The 19643-nt window shown below is 42.9% G+C and overlaps 1 protein-coding gene across 2 annotated transcripts in view; it reads right to left on the bottom strand.

Annotated features, from left to right (window-relative positions):
* PAX2 (paired box 2) overlaps positions 1 to 19643 on the bottom strand; it is a 127996-nt gene that overhangs the window by 59875 nt on the left and 48478 nt on the right. For both annotated transcript variants that reach the window (XM_070751969.1, XM_070751970.1), the window contains one exon: positions 9822 to 9907. In XM_070751969.1, coding sequence (XP_070608070.1) covers positions 9822 to 9907 — 86 coding nt within the window. The remainder of the gene's footprint in view (positions 1 to 9821; positions 9908 to 19643) is intronic.

The raw sequence follows: 19643 nt of genomic DNA, 5'->3' as shown, positions 1-19643 counted from the left end.
AACTTAAGCTTTGTCAGTCAAGGAATTGTTATTTTGCCCCAAAACTATCTTTCGCCTGTTCCTTTGTTGTCCGCTAACAATCTGTCCTTAACTTGGTCATCAGGTCATCCTTGTTAAAAGGTATAAGAAATGGTGGGAGTTTAGCAAATGTTTTGAAGTCATTTATTTTATTTGTTTTTAAAATTTATTTGTGTTTTTTTACAAATACGACATACAAGAAAAAAGAAAAAAACATACATAAAGACATACACATACAACATTTGGATGTCTGATCAGAGAATTTTACTTCTTTTACATAATATTAATATTTCAGTTCTTTTATTTGACGTGTTGCTTTGCATAGATTTTTATTTATTTCTTTATTGTCCTTTTCTTTAGCCAATCATAAAATTTTGCCCATGTTTTATAGTCTTTATTTCTGATAAATATATTCATTATATTAAGTAAAAATTTATATTAGTTTAAAGGAATTAATAGTTTGAATAAGGAAACAAGTAAATAGTGAAATAAGTTAAGATTGATTATTGTATGAGTGTTTATAGTACTTAGTAATATTAATTAATTATAGATTAAGTATAGGGAATGTATTAAATGTATTAAACATCCTCTTATCTACTGAAATTGATAAATTTAGTTTTGAAGCCATTTCATTGCCGTGTAACTGTATTATCAGCAAGAATTTTTAAACTGCTTTCTCTAGCATTGTGTCCGATCAGCTTATTTCAGCTTAATATAGCAGTTTCGCGAGAAATATTACCATTATCTAAATTTAGCTAAATGACTCGGAAGCTTTAAATGGTTTGTCGTTTAGTTTATTATCTATAAGGTGGCAAATTTCCCTTTCTGTAAAAGGAAATTAGCAAACAAAGGTAGCAAGAATCCATAAAAGACCTTTTTAAACCAAAAAAAAAAATAATACTATTTATAAGCCAAGTTTAGAATTAGAACTATTTACTTTCACAACAAAATGAGAATTACAATTGTTATAAAAATTTATTTATTTATTTATTTATTTATTTATTTATTATTTGGATTTGTATGCCGCCCCTCTCCGAAGACTCGGAGAGTCTTCTAATACTGTACTAAAAATATTAGTGGTTATCAACATTGTGAAGAGCTCGATTAAAATCTTTCATATGATTAAAACAGTGTTTGCTCACTGTTTTCGGTTCTTTGAGATGCAAAAGTCACAAACTACATGAAAGAGTTTAGGGAAAAATGATGAGCAGAATCAATTTTAAAAGTGTTAATGGGGGGTGGGTGGAGAGAATGCAACCCAAACACTGCCAAGAGACAATTTTTTAGGTAATTTTTGTTTTTTTAGGCCAAATGATATAAAGGAAGTCTTTTAAGTCTTTTCAATTTGCTTTTCATCATATGACTGCCAGGGGGGAAAAAGTAGCCACATCCGTTACAATTTCTCTAAATTGAGCGACTGACCTACTGGCTTCTACAGCGGTAGCTAAACTTACAATAAATGTGAGATAACTTTTCTCTGTCAGTTTTCTGGTTAAGACCTAATTGCTTAAAATCGGTTGGGATTTATATCACTTCCTTGAGCTAATAATCTTGTTTCTGGCACTTGTTACGTTTCTGTTTGCATTGAGCTCTTTCCTTGTAATGAAGGAATATTTTACAAAAATAATAGTCAATAGATTATTATTATTATTATTATTATTATTATTATTATTATTATTATTATTATTAGTATGCCGCCCCGAGTCTACGGAGAGGGGCGGCATACAAATCTAATAAACAAACAAATAAATAAATAAATAAATAATAATAATTATTATTATTATTATTTATTAGATTTGTAAGCCGCCCCTCTCCGTAGACTCAGGGTGGCTCACAACAGTGATAAAACAATATACAATAACAAATCTAATATTAAAAGTCTAAAATAACAATTTAACATGTCCCGTACAGTGAAGGGCTGCAAAAAAAAATTGACTACCACACTGTGGGTGTGGCTTATTTTGTGGGTGTGGTTTGCTGGCCATGTGACCTGGTGGGAGTGGCTTGACGATCATGTTACCGGAGGTGGCTTAAAGGTCATGTGACTGGCTTAAAGGTAGCGAACTTGACGTCACTCACATCAAGAGTTTGGGTTAGGGTTAGGGTGCCTGGCCTCACCACGCCTCAAAGAGATATAATTTCCCTATCTATTTACTATTACTGAAGATCCAAAATATACTATTTAATTCATACATATTACACACGGGCAAACAAAAATATACATTATCTACTTTATAAACTGTATCCACATCCGTTACAATTTCTCTAAATTGAGCGACTGACCTACTGGCTTCTACAGCGGTAGCTAAACTTACAATAAATGTGAGATAACTTTTCTCTGTCAGTTTTCTGGTTAAGACCTAATTGCTTAAAATCGGTTGGGATTTATATCACTTCCTTGAGCTAATAATCTTGTTTCTGGCACTTGTTACATACATACACACGCACAGCTCTTGTAAAATTATACCACTTTTACTGCGATAGGAAAAACATACCCAGAGCCCAGAAGTAGTGTTGGGCGAACCGAACCTGTAAAGTTTGGGCCCCTACCAAACTTTGCGCGGTTCGGTATACCGAACCTGAATTTTGGCAAAAGTTCGGCAAAAGTTCGAGTTCGAGTTCAGGAGAATGCCAGGAAGCACCACCGCCCAGCTGTCACCTTCCAAAACAGCCGGAGAGCTGTTGGCCAGTCGGGAGGCGCAAAAGGAGGTGGGGAATCCCACGAGGAGATTCCAGGGGCGGAGCTTTGACATCACTGAGACGTCCTTCCTGGCTGGCTGAAATGGTGACTCCAGGAAGGACGTCTCAGTGACATCAAAGCTCTGCCCCTGGAATCTCCTCGTGGGATTCCCCACCTCCTTTTGCATCTCCTGACCGGCCGACAGCTCCCCGGCTGTTCTACAAAGTGCCGCCGTCCAGCTGTTACCTTAAAAAACAGCCGGGGCGCTTCTCGGTGGTCTCCCGAACGTCAAACCCGAAAGTTCGGCAAAAGTTCGGGTTCGGGTTCAGATTCGGGAGAGCGCTGGGAAGCGCCCCAGCTGTTCCAGAAGGTGACAGCTGGGCGGCAGCGCTTCCTGGTGCTTTCCCGAGCGCCGAACCCGAAAGTTCGGCAAAAGTTCGGGTTCGGGTTCAGATTCGGGAGAGCGCTGGGAAGCGCCCCAGCTGTTCCGGAAGGTGACAGCTGGGCGGCAGCGCTTCCTGGTGCTTTCCCGAGCGCCGAACCCGGAAGTTCAGCAAAAGTTCGGGTTCGGGTGCCAAAGCCGGACTTTAAAAAAAATTCAGGTGCCGAACCCGAACTTTGTTGGGTTTGCCCAACACTACCCAGAAGGGAAAAAAAGAAAAAAAAACAATTTTTTTTCCACCAGTTCTGCATATCTGACTAAAATTTTTCTACCAGTTCTGCGTACTGACTGATATTTTTTTACTTATTCTGCGTACCTGGCCACACCCATAGGACCCCATCACTGGTTCTAACTTATCTCACTACCGGTTCGCTTCCTGCTGTGCAACATAGGTGTGCCTCTCATGGCACGCCACATTAAAAAATCCCCCCAAAAGAAGCCAGAATCAAGACGGCGACACATGCGCAATGCCAGGAATTTTACTTCTGCACATGCGTGGAAGAAGAAAAAAACAGAAAAAATATGTCCCCCCCAAAAATATTGAAAAATAAATTTAAAAAGATGGCGGCCTCCACTGAGTGGCCCCAACTGAAATGGTTCCGTTGTGAAATCGCCAGGGGTTCGCTGCCAGTTCGGGTGAACAGGTCGAACTGTGAAGAAACCATTTCTGATAAGGGCTACTGACTCACGTGGGCTGCAATTTTCTCCCACTTGGAAAATTAAAGCTGATTGTTTTAAAAGTTTCCAATGCATTCTATTAATGTATTATATTTTTACAAACTGCGCTACCATTTCCTAGCAATCACAGCTGCAAATGACTGCAGGGCTTGAAAAACAAGCCATCTGTTGTCCACCATTCTTTTAGATACGTTTTTTCTCAAACGCCGGCCTACAAAATAAGGTATGCAGATGTAGAAAATGCAGCTGGCAATTAACGCTTATTCTTTGATGAAAATAAATAAATTTCTTAACAGGAACAAATGTGGGGTTTCATGTGGGAATGGAGATTTTGTAGTATCCTTCCCCTGGAGTGGGGTGGGAATGGAGATTTTGCAGTATCCTTCCCCTGGAGTGGGGTGGGAATGGAGATTTTGCAGTATCCTTCCCCTGTAGTGGGGAGGGAATGGAGATTTTGTAGTATCCTTCCCCTGGAGTGGGGAGGGAATGGAGATTTTACAGTATCCTTCCCCTGGAGTGGGGAGGGAATGGAGATTTTGTAGTATCCTTCCCCTAGACTGGGGAGGGAATGGAGATTTTACAGTATCCTTCCCCTGGAGTGGGGTGGGAATGGAGATTTTGCAGTATCCTTTCCCTAGAGCGGGGTATCCTTCCCCTGGAGTGGGGAGTGAATGGAGATTTTACAGTATCCTTCCCCTGGAGTGGGGAGGGAATGGAGATTTTGCAGTATCCTTCCCCTGGAATGGGGAGGGAATGGAGATTTTGCAGTATTCCTCCCCTGGAGTGGGGTGGGAATGGAGATTTTGCAATATCCTTCCCGTGGAATGGGGTGGGAATGGAGATTTTGCAGTATCCTTCCCCTGGAGTGGGGAGGGAATGGAGATTTTACAGTATCCTTCCCCTGGAGTGGGGAGGGAATGGAGATTTTACAGTATCCTTCCCCTGGAGTGCGGAGGGAATGGAGATTTTGCAGTATCCTTCCCCTGGAATGGGGAGGGAATGGAGATTTTGCAGTATCCTTCCCCTGGAGTGGGTGGGAATGGAGATTTTGCAGTATCCTTCCCCTGGAGTGGGGTGGGAATGGAGATTTTGCAGTATCCTTCCCCTGGAGTGGGGTGGGAATGGAGATTTTGCAGTATCCTTCCCCTGGAGTGGGGTGAAAATGGATATTTTACAGTATCCTTCCCCTAGATTGGGGAGGGAATGGAGATTTTACAGTATCCTTCCCCTGGAGTGGGGTGGGAATGGAGATTTTGCAGTATCCTTTCCCTAGAGCGGGGTATCCTACCCCTGGAGTGGGGAGGGAATGGAGATTTTACAGTATCCTTCCCCTGGAGTGGGGAGGGAATGGAGATTTTACAGTATCCTTCCCCTGGAGTGTGGAGGGAATGGAGATTTTGCAGTATTCCTCCCCTGGAGTGGGGTGGGAATGGAGATTTTGCAGTATCCGTCCCCTGGAGTGGGGTGGGAATGGAGATTTTGCAGTATCCTTCCCCTGGAGTGTGGAGGGAATGGAGATTTTACAGTATCCTTCCCCTGGAGTGGGGAGGGAATGGAGATTTTACAGTATCCTTCCCCTGGAGTGCGGAGGGAATGGAGATTTTGCAGTATCCTTCCCCTGGAATGGGGAGGGAATGGAGATTTTGCAGTATCCTTCCCCTGGAGTGGGTGGGAATGGAGATTTTGCAGTATCCTTCCCCTGGAGTGGGGTAGGAATGGAGATTTTGCAGTATCCTTCCCCTGGAGTGGGGTGGGAATGGAGATTTTGCAGTATCCTTCCCCTGGAGTGGGGTGAAAATGGATATTTTGCAATATCCTTCCCCTAGGAGTGGGGAGGGAATGGGGATTTCACAGTATCCTTCCCCTGGAGTGGGGTGGGAATGGAGATTTTGCAATATCCTTCCCCTGGAGTGGGGTGAGAATGGAGCTTTTGCAGTATCCTTCCTCTGGAGTGGGGTGGGAATGGAGATTTTGCAGTATCCTTCCCCTGGAGTGGGGTGGGAATGGAGATTTTGCAGTATCCTTCCCCTGGAGTGGGGTGGGAATGGAGATTTTGCAGTATCCTTCCCCTGGAGTGGGGTGGGAATGGAGATTTTGCAGTATCCTTCCCCTGGAGTAGGGTGGGAATGGAGATTTTGCAGTATTCTTCCCCTGGAGTGGGATGGGAATGGAGATTTTGTAGTATCCTTCCCCTGGAGTGGGGTGAGAATGGAGATTTTGCAATATCCTTCCCCTGGAGTAGGGTGGGAATGGAGATTTTGCAATATCCTTCCCCTGGAGTGGGGTGGGAATGCAAATTTTGTAGTATCCTTCCCCTGGAGTGGGTTGGGAATGGAGATTTTGCAATATCCTTCCCCTGGAGTGTGGAGGGAATGGAGATTTTGCAGTATCCTTCCCCTGGAATGGGGAGGGAATGGAGATTTTGCAGTGTTCCTTCCCTGGAGTGGGGTGGGAATGGAGATTTTGCAGTATCCTTCCCCTGGAGTGGGGTAGGAATGGAGATTTTGCAGTATCCTTCCCCTGGAGTGGGGAGGGAATGGAGATTTTACAGTATCCTTCCCCTGGAGTGGGGAGGGAATGGAGATTTTACAGTATCCTTCCCCTGGAGTGCGGAGGGAATGGAGATTTTGCAGTATCCTTCCCCTGGAATGGGTGGGAATGGAGATTTTGCAGTATCCTTCCCCTGGAGTGGGGTGGGAATGGAGATTTTGCAGTATCCTTCCCCTGGAGTAGGGTGGGAATGGAGATTTTGCAGTATCCTTCCCCTGGAGTGGGGTGAAAATGGATATTTTGTAGTATCCTTCCCCTAGATTGGGGAGGGAATGGAGATTTTACAGTATCCTTCCCCTGGAGTGGGGTGGGAATGGAGATTTTGCAGTATCCTTTTCCTAGAGCGGGGTATCCTTCCCCTGGAGTGGGGAGGGAATGGAGATTTTACAGTATCCTTCCCCTGGAGTGGGGAGGGAATGGAGATTTTACAGTATCCTTCCCTGGAGTGTGGAGGGAATGGAGATTTTGCAGTATTCCTCCCCTGGAGTGGGGTGGGAATGGAGATTTTGCAGTATCCTTCCCCTGGAGTGGGGTGGGAATGGAGATTTTGCAGTATCCTTCCCCTGGAGTGCGGAGGGAATGGAGATTTTACAGTATCCTTCCCCTGGAGTGGGGAGGGAATGGAGATTTTACAGTATCCTTCCCCTGGAGTGCGGAGGGAATGGAGATTTTGCAGTATCCTTCCCCTGGAATGGGGAGGGAATGGAGATTTTGCAGTATCCTTCCCCTGGAGTGGGTGGGAATGGATATTTTGTAGTATCCTTCCCCTAGATTGGGGAGGGAATGGAGATTTTACAGTATCCTTCCCCTGGAGTGGGGTGGGAATGGAGATTTTGCAGTATCCTTTCCCTAGAGCGGGGTATCCTTCCCCTGGAGTGGGGAGGGAATGGAGATTTTACAGTATCCTTCCCCTGGAGTGTGGAGGGAATGGAGATTTTACAGTATCCTTCCCTGGAGTGTGGAGGGAATGGAGATTTTGCAGTATTCCTCCCCTGGAGTGGGGTGGGAATGGAGATTTTGCAGTATCCTTCCCCTGGAGTGGGGTGGGAATGGAGATTTTGCAGTATCCTTCCCCTGGAGTGCGGAGGGAATGGAGATTTTACAGTATCCTTCCCCTGGAGTGGGGAGGGAATGGAGATTTTACAGTATCCTTCCCCTGGAGTGCGGAGGGAATGGAGATTTTGCAGTATCCTTCCCCTGGAATGGGGAGGGAATGGAGATTTTGCAGTATCCTTCCCCTGGAGTGGGTGGGAATGGAGATTTTGCAGTATCCTTCCCCTGGAGTGGGGTGGGAATGGAGATTTTGCAGTATCCTTCCCCTGGAGTGGGGTGGGAATGGAGATTTTGCAGTATCCTTCACCTGGAGTGGGGTGAAAATGGATATTTTGCAATATCCTTCCCCTAGGAGTGGGGAGGGAATGGGGATTTCACAGTATCCTTCCCCTGGAGTGGGGAGGGAATGGAGATTTTACAGTATCCTTCCCCTGGAGTGCGGAGGGAATGGAGATTTTGCAGTATCCTTCCCCTGGAATGGGGAGGGAATGGAGATTTTGCAGTATCCTTCCCCTGGAGTGGGTGGGAATGGAGATTTTGCAGTATCCTTCCCCTGGAGTGGGGTGGGAATGGAGATTTTGCAGTATCCTTCCCCTGGAGTAGGGTGGGAATGGAGATTTTGCAGTATCCTTCCCCTGGAGTGGGGTGGAAATGGATATTTTGTAGTATCCTTCCCCTAGATTGGGGAGGGAATGGAGATTTTACAGTATCCTTCCCCTGGAGTGGGGTGGGAATGGAGATTTTGCAGTATCCTTTCCCTAGAGCGGGGTATCCTTCCCCTGGAGTGGGGAGGGAATGGAGATTTTACAGTATCCTTCCCCTGGAGTGGGGAGGGAATGGAGATTTTACAGTATCCTTCCCTGGAGTGTGGAGGGAATGGAGATTTTGCAGTATTCCTCCCCTGGAGTGCGGAGGGAATGGAGATTTTACAGTATCCTTCCCCTGGAGTGGGGAGGGAATGGAGATTTTACAGTATCCTTCCCCTGGAGTGCGGAGGGAATGGAGATTTTGCAGTATCCTTCCCCTGGAATGGGGAGGGAATGGAGATTTTGCAGTATCCTTCCCCTGGAGTGGGGTGGGAATGGAGATTTTGCAGTATCCTTCCCCTGGAGTGGGGTGGGAATGGAGATTTTGCAGTATCCTTCCCCTGGAGTGGGGTGGGAATGGAGATTTTGCAGTATCCTTCCCCTGGAGTGGGGTGAAAATGGATATTTTGCAATATCCTTCCCCTAGGAGTGGGGAGGGAATGGGGATTTCACAGTATCCTTCCCCTGGAGTGGGGAGGGAATGGAGATTTTGCAATATCCTTCCCCTGGAGTGGGGTGAGAATGGAGCTTTTGCAGTATCCTTCCTCTGGAGTGGGGTGGGAATGGAGATTTTGCAGTATCCTTCCCCTGGAGTGGGGTGGGAATGGAGATTTTGCAGTATCCTTCCCCTGGAGTGGGGTGGGAATGGAGATTTTGCAGTATCCTTCCCCTGGAGTGGGGTGGGAATGGAGATTTTGCAGTATCCTTCCCCTGGAGTGGGGTGGGAATGGAGATTTTGCAGTATCCTTCCCCTGGATTGGGGTGGGAATGGAGATTTTGCAGTATTCTTCCCCTGGAGTCGGATGGGAATGGAGATTTTGTAGTATCCTTCCCCTGGAGTGGGGTGAGAATGGAGATTTTGCAATATCCTTCCCCTGGAGTAGGGTGGGAATGGAGATTTTGCAATATCCTTCCCCTGGAGTGGGGTGGGAATGCAAATTTTGTAGTATCCTTCCCCTGGAGTGGGTTGGGAATGGAGATTTTGCAATATCCTTCCCCTGGAGTAGGGTAGGAATGGAGATTTTGTAGTATCCTTTCCCTTGAGTGGGGTGGGAATGGAGATTTTGCAATATCCTTCCCCTTGAGTGGGTTGGGAATGGAGATTTTGTAGTATCCTTCCCCTGGAGTGGGGTGGGAATGGAGATTTTGCAATACCCTTCCCCTGCTATGCCCACCAAGCCATGCCCACATAACCAGTAGGGAAAATTTTTGAGCTTCACCCCTGGTTTTATTACATAGAAATAAATATTTGGATTTTATCTTTGAAATAATAACTCTGCCTGAGCTTGCATTGATTCTTGTCAATCTTGTTCAGAAAATAGGGAGAATTATTCCTCAACTTTCAAACCTATAAATAATTGTGAGCACTAATCGTATGGGTAAAATACAAATAAGGTTGTAGGTGGAGCATCAACAAACGTCATTAATTCAGAAGAACTCTTTCATTCACATAAATAAGTGCCAGTAAAATTATGAAACAACATATCAGTTGTTGCTCAAGAGGATGCCTTGCATAACGAACAGTATTTAAGCTTAGCTTACCATTTCATCAAAATATTTTTTTAAATGTTACCTTAAACAACTTTCCTCTTACCTATAGTATGCCCAGATGCAGTTACCCCTGTTCCGCTCCCATCTGGTGTTGGGTGGAAAGGCTGTTGTACTTTGGTTCTGATGATCCTGTCACCATGACACAAGAACAACATAACACATTAGTCTGTGGTGTAGGCACTGCAAATAAATTATTAGATTTTACAAGTGTGTTAAATTCATGCATATATATACATATATGTGTGTGTGTGTGTGTGTCACATGTTTTTTTTTTGGTTTTTTTGCTGAATGTGAAAATTAAAGGAGACTAGGATAGATCTATTTCGGTCTTATTTTGGCCTCATCAGCTAGCCATACCCACTGGGACTTGAACCTGCAACCTTTGCCTTGTAAGGCAGAGAATTATCCTCTAGGCTACAGTATCCAATCCCTTCAGCTCTGCACCAGGGAAGGATTACATATTTTTGTGTCGAATCATATATGTGTTTTCGTAGATTTTCGCAGGTACAGGTATGACGGTCTTGGTATATTCGGGTTTCCTCCCATGTAGGATTTAGAGATTTCTGGTGACGTTTCGACGTATCCCAGCCATACAAACTGAAACCAGACTCAGAACACACATTGCAAAACAACTAAGTAGCCTGCAAGCTCCAACTACTCAGGATATCACCCCCAATCCACAAACATTAACTAATCAGTTACATCAACGACCCTAGGTGTTACCCCACTGACTCACCAGGTAGTTTCAACAGAGAAGGCAGCTGCTGAGCCATCAAACCACACCCAATTCTACGAAACTTCTTCTATGTCTTACTTTCGGGGGTGACTTATTTTCGGGGAAACAGGGTACGCACACACCTTCCTGGAACTGACATCACACCTCAAAGAATTAAGGCTGTGGATCAATACCTTTTACTCTGGATCTCCTCTCGCCTTTCAGCCATTCTTCGGTAGCATGGGTTAATCCACATATCTTCCACTAATATGTCTTCCTCACTTTCTGACTGAGACCAATTTACCCAGTCCCTGTCTGCCTCACTCTCAGCTTCCTCTGGCAGCCCCCCTGGCCCAGGATATCCTGAGAGGCTTGGGTCATCCTCTTCAGAATCAGGCATGACCTGAGGGAGGACAAGGACCACTCACAACTGTAACCAGCGGTGGGTTCCACTTACCCGCATACCAGTGTGCTGCGCGCACATCCTTCTAATTCACCTGCGCAAGTGTCTCCTTATGAGATTTTTGCTTCTGTCCATGCGCAGGAAGGAAAAAATCCCCCAAAATTCAGGAAAAAAGATGGCGCTGGCCGACGGACTGCCAAAGTCGGCACTGGAGCGGTCACACGCAAATTGCGCAATCTGGCGGCTGCTACCGGAACTGAGCTCCGGGGAATACCACTAGCAATCCAGCACTGACCGTTGCCCTCTAAAGCTTAGCATTCAGCTCTCCCCCCCGGAGATTCGCCCTGCCCCCACCCTCCTCGCCTTACGCAAGAGTCTCAAGACGCATCTATGCCGCCAGGCTTGGGGCAATTTATTTATTTATTTATTTATTACTTAGATTTGTATGCCGCCCCTCTCCGAAGACTCGGGGCGGCTCACAACACGTGGAAACAAATCATAAATAATCTGACAATTTAAAATATTTAAAGATTTAAGAAAGACCCCATATACTAACAGACATACACACAAGCATACCATATATAAATTAAACATGCCCAGGGGGAGATGTTTCAGTTCCCCCATGCCTGATGGCAAAGGTGGGTTTTAAGGAGTTTACGGAAGGCAGGAAGAGTAGGGGCAGTTCTAATCTCCGGGGGGAGTTGGTTCCAGAGGGCCGGTGCCGCCACAGAGAAGGCTCTTCCCCTGGGGCCCGCCAACCGACATTGTTTCATTGACGGGACCCGGAGAAGGCCCACTCTTTGGGACCTAATTGGTCGCTAATTGGACTCTTGACCCCTGGACGGTGAATGTCACATAGGGTTGTTGTCTGTTGTCTACATAAGAACATGACGTAACACACAAACATGCAATTTTAAGAATATTTGTGATCCTGCAAGTTTTTTCCTCCCACTTATGACTGTATGACTGTCACTTGTTGCTCGCATCCTTAAATTTTTTTATTAATATTGATTGTTTCTTCATTGCTTATTTGACCCCTATGACAATCAATAAGTGTTGTACATCATGATTCTTGACAAATCTATATTTTCTTTTATGTACACTGAGAGCATCTGCACCAAAGACAAATTCCTTGTGTGTCCAATCACACTTGGCCAATAAAATTATTCTATTCTATTCTATTCTGTTCTGTTGTCTAATTCAATTCTATTCTAATGTCTCTTTTTCTTTTATGTACACTGAGAGCATCTGCACCAAAGACAAATTCCTTGTGAGTCCAATCACACTTGGCCAATAAAATTATTCTATTCTATTCTATTCTATTCCATTCCATATTTTCTATTCTATTCTATTCCATTCCATATTTTCTATTCTATTCTATTCTATTCTATTCTATTCTATTCTATTCTATATTTTCTATTCTATTCTATTCTATATTTTCTATTCTATTCTATTCCATTCCATATAGTCCATTCCATTCCATTCTATTCTATTCTATATATTCTATTCTATTCTATATTTTCTATTCTATTCTATTCCATTCCATATAGTCCATTCCATTCCATTCTATTCTATTCTATATATTCTATTCTATTCTATATTTTCTATTCTATTCTATTCCATTCCATATATTCTATTCTATTCTATATATTCTATTCTATTCTATTCCATTCCATTCTATATATTCTATTCTATTCTATTCCATTCTATGATAAATCAGGAAAAGTATATGAAAAGGTTAATATATTTTGTGAAAATTTTAGGGACTTACATCAGAATCATTCATGAAGGAAAACAATCGATTTAAGATTTAAAACACGAGACGCTACCAACGGAACACTCACTCCTAGGTGAATGCATCTGCATTATTGCCCATCACTTCCGAAAACTAGAAAGTGATTAAGAATTTGCTGCTCAAGTCTTTAACCTCTGAGAGCTGGCTTTGTTCAATCTGACAAGGGCAGGACCTGACCCCTTGACCTAACTTGAAAATGTATTTGCCAAAGTATGATAAAGCTTTCTGCTCGTTTTGTATGACCTGAAAAACAGTTTTCCCCTTTGAAAATGTATTAGCGCTGTGGGCATAGCGAATTGGGCTTTACAATATTAGCACACTACTGCTTTAAGGGCTAGTGTTGCAATTAGCTATAAGAGGAAGTCAGCAGCTAACGAGAGTCTCTTCCTATTGAGACTCTGATTCTATGCTGGTTTGTTTATATTATTTGTTTATACATTCGCTGGCTGGGGAATTCTGGGAGTTGAAGTCCAAATATCTTCAAGTTGCCAAGGTTGGGAAACACTGGTCTATATGACTATTCCCTTGTAAGGACTACAGTGTGTAGTAATAACTATGTGTTCTATATGTGTTGAGTAAGGTTTGCATTGTATACGTATTGAGAATATTGATTGCTGTATTTGTGATCGACGAGGACTGTTACCGACTACATTATTTGCCTAATGGAAATAATATTTATTTGGCCCTATTTGGACCAAGAGGCACTGCCCCCAGCTGCTCAGGCCCTCATCACCTCCCATCTTGATTATTGCCATGCGCTCTACATGGGGCGACCCTTGAAGAGTGTTCGGAGACTCCAAATGGGCCAGAATGCAGCTGCACGAGTTGTCATAGGCGTACCTTGATACACCCATATAACACCTATACTCCGCATGCTGCACTGGCTACCTATTAGTCTCCCGGCACATTTCAAGGTGTTGGCTATTACCTGTAAAGCTTGTGCAGTATGCAGGGTTGTGAAAATATTTACTGACCCCTACTATCCCAGACATAAACTGTTTCAACTCCTACCTTCAAAACATTGCTACAGAGCCCCGCTCACCAAGACACAATAACAGTTTATTTCTCAAATGCCCTCACTCTGCTAAACAATTAATTCCCTCAACCCTGTCAAACTATTTACTAAGTCTGCACTACTATTACTCCTAGTTTTTTCTCATTGTCCCTATCACCCATTTCCTCCCTCTTATGAATGTGTGACTGTAACTTGTCGCTTGCATCCTAAGATTTTGATTAATATTGATTGTTTCTTCATTGCTTATTTGACCCCTATGACAATCATTAAGTGTTGTACTTCATGATTCTTGACAAATGTCTCTTTTCTTTTATGTACACTGAGAGCATCTGCACCAAAGACAAATTCCTTGTGTGTCCAATCACACTTAGCCAATAAAGAATTCTATTCTATTCTATTCTATCCTATCCTATTCTGAAGGGATGTCAAATGACAGAGGAGGGTGGTATTGTCCTCTCTCGCTTCTGTTGGCAGGACCAAAAATTCCAAGAAAGTAAATTCAGGTTGCATGATTAGGATGAATTTAATTTATAAACTTATTTGATTTCTATAGCCATCTATCTCAACAGAAACATAGAAGATTGACGGCAGAAAAAGACCCCATGGTCTATCTAGTCTGCCCTTATACTATTTCCTGTATTTTATCTTAGGATGGATCTATGTTTATCCCAGGCATGTTTAAATCCAGTTACTGTGGATTTACCAACCACGTCTGCTGGAAGTTTGTTCCAAGCATCTACTCCTCTTTCAGTCAAGTAATATTTTCTCACGTTGCTTCTGATCTTTCCCCCAACTAACCTCAGATTGTGCCCCCTTGTTCTTGTGTTCACTTTCTTATTAAAAATACTTCCCTCCTGGACCTTATTTAACCCTTTAACATATTTAAATGTTTCGATCATGTCCCCCCTTTCCCTTCTGTCCTCCAGACTCTACAGATTGAGTTCATGAAGTCTTTCCTGATACGTTTTATGCTGAAGACCTTCCACCATTCTTGTAGCCCGTCTTTGGACCCGTTCAGTTTTATTCATCTCTTTTTGTAGGTGAGGTCTCCAGAACTGGACACAGGATTATTCCAAATGGGATCTCACCAGCGCTCTATATCTCCCTCTTCCTGCTTGTTATACTTCTAGCTATGCAGCCAAGCATTCTACTTGCTTTCCCTACCGCCTGACTGTTCACCCATTTTGAGACTGTCAGAAATCACAATAAGTGACTCTGATGAAAGAGGGAGAGGTACCTCATGAAGTAACTGGCATGTTCACCTTATCTGCAAACCTTCAACCACAGCCCTCTGTCTAAAATATTTTGCAGACCTCTGAAACATCTTCCAATTCTTTGTTGCTACAATATGTAGAACATCTGTTTGCCCCTGAGCTCAATCAGATCAGAAATCTGTTCCTAAAAAGAGAAGAGTTATTTGGAAGGCGCTGATCTACTAATCTACCACATCATTTCAGAATTTGCGCATTGATGTGAGCATTGATGAAAAAAAAAGATGGAGGCTCCAGCTGCAGTGTTTCCATGCTTATTGCCCCATGCTTGAAAAATACCATTTTCAATGATAATTGAATGTGTAGATATAGTTTCATGCTTAGGAACAGTTTCTCCATTAAATCCTCTCACACACTGTTTTTTTCCAAACGGATACTCACGCTCGGGTAGATTTTAATTGTAATTGTCTTTTTAATGGATAGAAATTATTGTTTTTAAATCTCTTATGGTTTAGGGTTTTGTAAGCCACTGAGTCTTTGTTGATTAAAATGACAGAGAAGCCTTAGCAAATAAATACAAATAAATATTTATTGTTTTTATTGTATTTAAAAAAAACAATTGGTGCCAACCTGCCTTCCATTGAGGACCTGTATACTGCACAAGGGTGGGGAAAATATTCATTCATTCATTCATTCATTCATTCATTCATCCATCCATCCATCCATCCATCCATCCATCCATCCATCCATTCATTCATTAGATTTGTATGCCGCCCCTCTCACATCCTGGACACAAACTGTTTCAACACCTACCCTCAAAAAGTCGCTACAGAGCACTGCACACCAAGACAACTAGACACAAGAATAGTTTTTCCCCGAACGCCATCACTCTGCTAAACAAATAATTCCCTCCACACTGTCAAACTATTCCCTAAGCCTGCACTACTATTACTACTAGTTTTTTCTCATCATTCCTATCACTCATCTTCTCCCACTTATGACTGTGTGGCTGTAACTTGTTCCTTGTATCCTTAAGATTTTTATTAATATTGTTTCTCACTGCTTATTTGACTCCTATGACAATCATTACATGTTGTCCCTCGTGATTTTTAACAAATTTATCTTTTCTTTTATGTACACTGAGAGACTATGTACCAAGACTAATAGAAGACAGAAACATAGAAACATAGAATATTGATGGCAGAAAAAGACCTCCTGGTCCATCTAGTCTGCCCTTATACTATTTCCTGTATTTTATCTTAGGATGGGTATATGTTTATCCCAGGCATGTTTCAATTCAGTTCCTGTGGATTTACCAACCATGTCTGCTGGAAGTTTGTTCCAAGCATCTACTACTCTTTCAGTAAAATGATATTTTCTCACGTTGCTTTTGATCTTTCCCCCAACTAACTTCAGATTGTGTCCCCTTGTTCTTGTGTTCACTTTCCTATTAAAAACACTTCCCTCCTGAACCTTATTTAACCCTTTAACATATTTAAATGTTTCGATCATGTCCCCCCTTTTCCTTCTGTCCTCCAGACTATACAGATTGAGTCCATGAAGTCTTTCCTGATACGTTTTATGCTTCAGACCTTCCACCATTCTTGTAGCCTGTCTTTGGACCCGTTCAATTTTGTCAATATCTTTTTGTAGGTGAGGTCTCCAGAACTTACTTATATTTTCTCCTCTATTCCCCCTTTAATACATTCTACCTGATTATATCCTCTATAACCCTCATTGTGTATTATTATGTATTGGTCAAAACAAATAAATAAAATAAATAAACTGGACACAGTAGCGTGTTCCCTCGATTTTCACGGGTTCATACTTTGCGAATAGCCTATACCACGTTTTTTCAAAAAATATTAATTAAAAAATCCTTTGCGGTTTTTTTCTATACCACGGTTTTTCCCGCCCAATGATGTCATACGTCATCGCCAAACTAATAATTTTTGTAAATAAATAACAAAAAAAATAATTATTGTTAATAAATAATTATGTTTATAAATATCAGGATTACTAAGTGTCTTATTCAATGGTGAATACCAGTAAACAATGTCATTTGGCGGGACCCAGGGGAAGAGCCTTCTCTGTGGCGGCCCCAACCCTCTGGAACCAACTCCCCCCAGATATCAGAGTTGCCCCTACCTCATCTTACAAACGCCTCGTCATACAAAATTTCTGAGATACAAACCCGGGGTTTAAGATTTTTTTGCCTCTTCTTACAAACTATTTTCACCTTACAAACCCACCGCCGCCGCTGGGATGCCCCGCCTCTGGACTTCTGTTGCCAGCAAAGCACCTGTTTTTGCACTGCTGGGATTCCTCTGAGGCTCCCCTCCATGGGAAACCCCATCCATGTTTTTGTGATGCTGCAGGGGAATCCCAGAAGGGGAATCCAGCAGCGCAAAAACGGGCGCTTTGCTGGCAACGGAAGTCCAGAGGTGGGGTTTCCCAGCAAGGGGAGCTTCAGTGAAATCGCAGCATCGCAAAAACACAGAGGTCCGGAGGTGGGTTTCGAGGACTTCGGTGTTTTTGCAATGCTGTGATTTCACTGATGCTCTCTTCGCTGGGAAACCCCACCTCTGGACTTCCGTTGCCAGCGAAGCACCCGTTTTTGTGATGCTGGGATTCCCCTGCAGTATCGCAAAAACGCAGAAGTCCGGAGGTGGGGTTTCCTATGGAGAGGAGCCTCAGGGGAATCCCAGCAGTGCAAAAACGGGCGCTTCGGCTGGCAAAAGGGGTGAATTTTGGGCTTGCACACATTAATCGCTTTTTCATTGATTCCTATGGGAAACATTGTTTCGTCTTACAAACTTTTCACCCTAAGAACCTCCTCCTGGAACCAATGAAGTTTGTAAGACAAGGTATCACTGTATTCCAAATGGAGCCTCACCAGCGCTCTACACAGCAGGATCACAATCTTCCTCTTCCTGCTTGTGATACCTCTAGCTATGCAGCCAAGCATTTGACTTGCTTTCCTGACTGCACAGGTGTTTCCTTCTCGAGCCATTCTGTCCTGAAAGTAGGAACGGACACATTTCACCATTGTCCTGCTGCCAGGCTGCACTATAAGGTTCTGCATGTATGAGCATATTGATCCAGCATCTCTGCAGCCCGGGGAAGCAGTGATGGGCTGCAGGAAACGGAATGGCGAATAGAAAGCTATAAATTATTTGTGACAGGAAAGCAATAGCGCTGGAGAGATACGCACAAGTCCTGTGTCACTATTAGATTCCTTTTAGCCTGATGACACCCTAAGAGAGGTTAAGTGTCTGACGGAATCCTATACGTAGGGGGGGAAGGCTGGGAGCGGAGCAATCCACAGGGCTTATATCAATCCTGCAGGCCAATCATATTCCTTTCATTGATCACAGCCCAAAGTTCGAAAATCTCATTACAGCTTGTCAGACCTGGAACTTTTCAAAAATCAATACAACAATATAATGTATGTATACTTAGTATAAATGTATCTATTCATCAGCCTCTGCATCCAAAAACTGCCCGAGGGCGTTTCTGAATTAAGCCGATCCTTTATAGCAGTGTTTCCCAACCTTGGCAACTTGAAGATATCTGGACTTCAACTCCCAGAATTCCCCAGCCAGCATTCGCATCCTAGACTACTGCTCATCTGTCTGGAACCCATACCACATCTCAGACATCAACACCCTTGAAAATGTCCAAAGATACTTCACCAGAAGAGCCCTTCACTCCTCCACTCGAAACAGAAGACCCTACGAAAATAGACTAACAATCTTGGGCCAAGAAAGCTTAGAACTACGGCGCCTAAAACATGATTTGAGTATTGCCCACAAGATCATATGCTGCAACGTCCTACCGGTCAATGACTACTTCAGCTTCAACCGCAACAACACAAAAGCACACAACAGATTCAAAGTTAATACGAACTGCTCCAAACTTGACTGTAAAAAATATGATTTCAACAATCGAGTTATCGAAGCATGGAACTCATTACTGGACTCAATTGTGTGAACCCCTAACCCCCAACATTTCTCCCTTAGACTCTCCACGATTGACCTCTCCAGGTTCCTAAGAGGCCAGTAAGGGGCGTACATAAGTGCACTGGTGTGCCTTTCGTCCCCTGTCCAATTGTCTTTCCTTTCTCTCACTTATCATATATATTCTCTTCCTTTCATATATCCTCTCCTCTAAGTTCACTTTTACCCTTATATATATTACCACATGTCTATTTTTCTTCCTATGTATTTGTGTATTGGACAAATGAATAAAATAAATAAATAAAATACTTTATAGAACATTCTGTTATTGTTTATAATTATAGTTTATAGTTTATTAGATTTGTATGCCGCCCCTCTCCGAAGACTCGGGGCGGCTCACAACATGACAGTGATACAATACATTACAAATCCAATAGTAGAAAATTAAATCAATTTAAAAAACATTAATAACATAGTAAAATGTTACAGTCTGCGGAGAGGGGGGGCATACAAATCTAATAAATAATAATAATAATAATGATGATGATGATAATAATAATAATAATAATTATTATTATTATTATTTCCCTAACTATACAATCATACACATTCAACCTAATCCATCATAGAGTAAGGCCGAAAACATAATAAAAAAGGGGGAGAAGGTGGTAATTATCCCCACCCTGGTGACAAAGATGGGCATCTTATGCAAGGCGAGGATGGTGGGGGCTGTTCAAATCTCTGGAGGGAGTTGATTCCAGAGGGCT

The sequence above is a fragment of the Erythrolamprus reginae genome, chromosome 5 (assembly GCF_031021105.1).
Source record: "Erythrolamprus reginae isolate rEryReg1 chromosome 5, rEryReg1.hap1, whole genome shotgun sequence".
Classification (NCBI taxonomy): Eukaryota; Metazoa; Chordata; class Lepidosauria; order Squamata; family Dipsadidae; genus Erythrolamprus; species Erythrolamprus reginae.
Note: the sequence above shows the minus strand (reverse complement) of the source record. Positions and strands in the feature narration are given on the sequence as shown.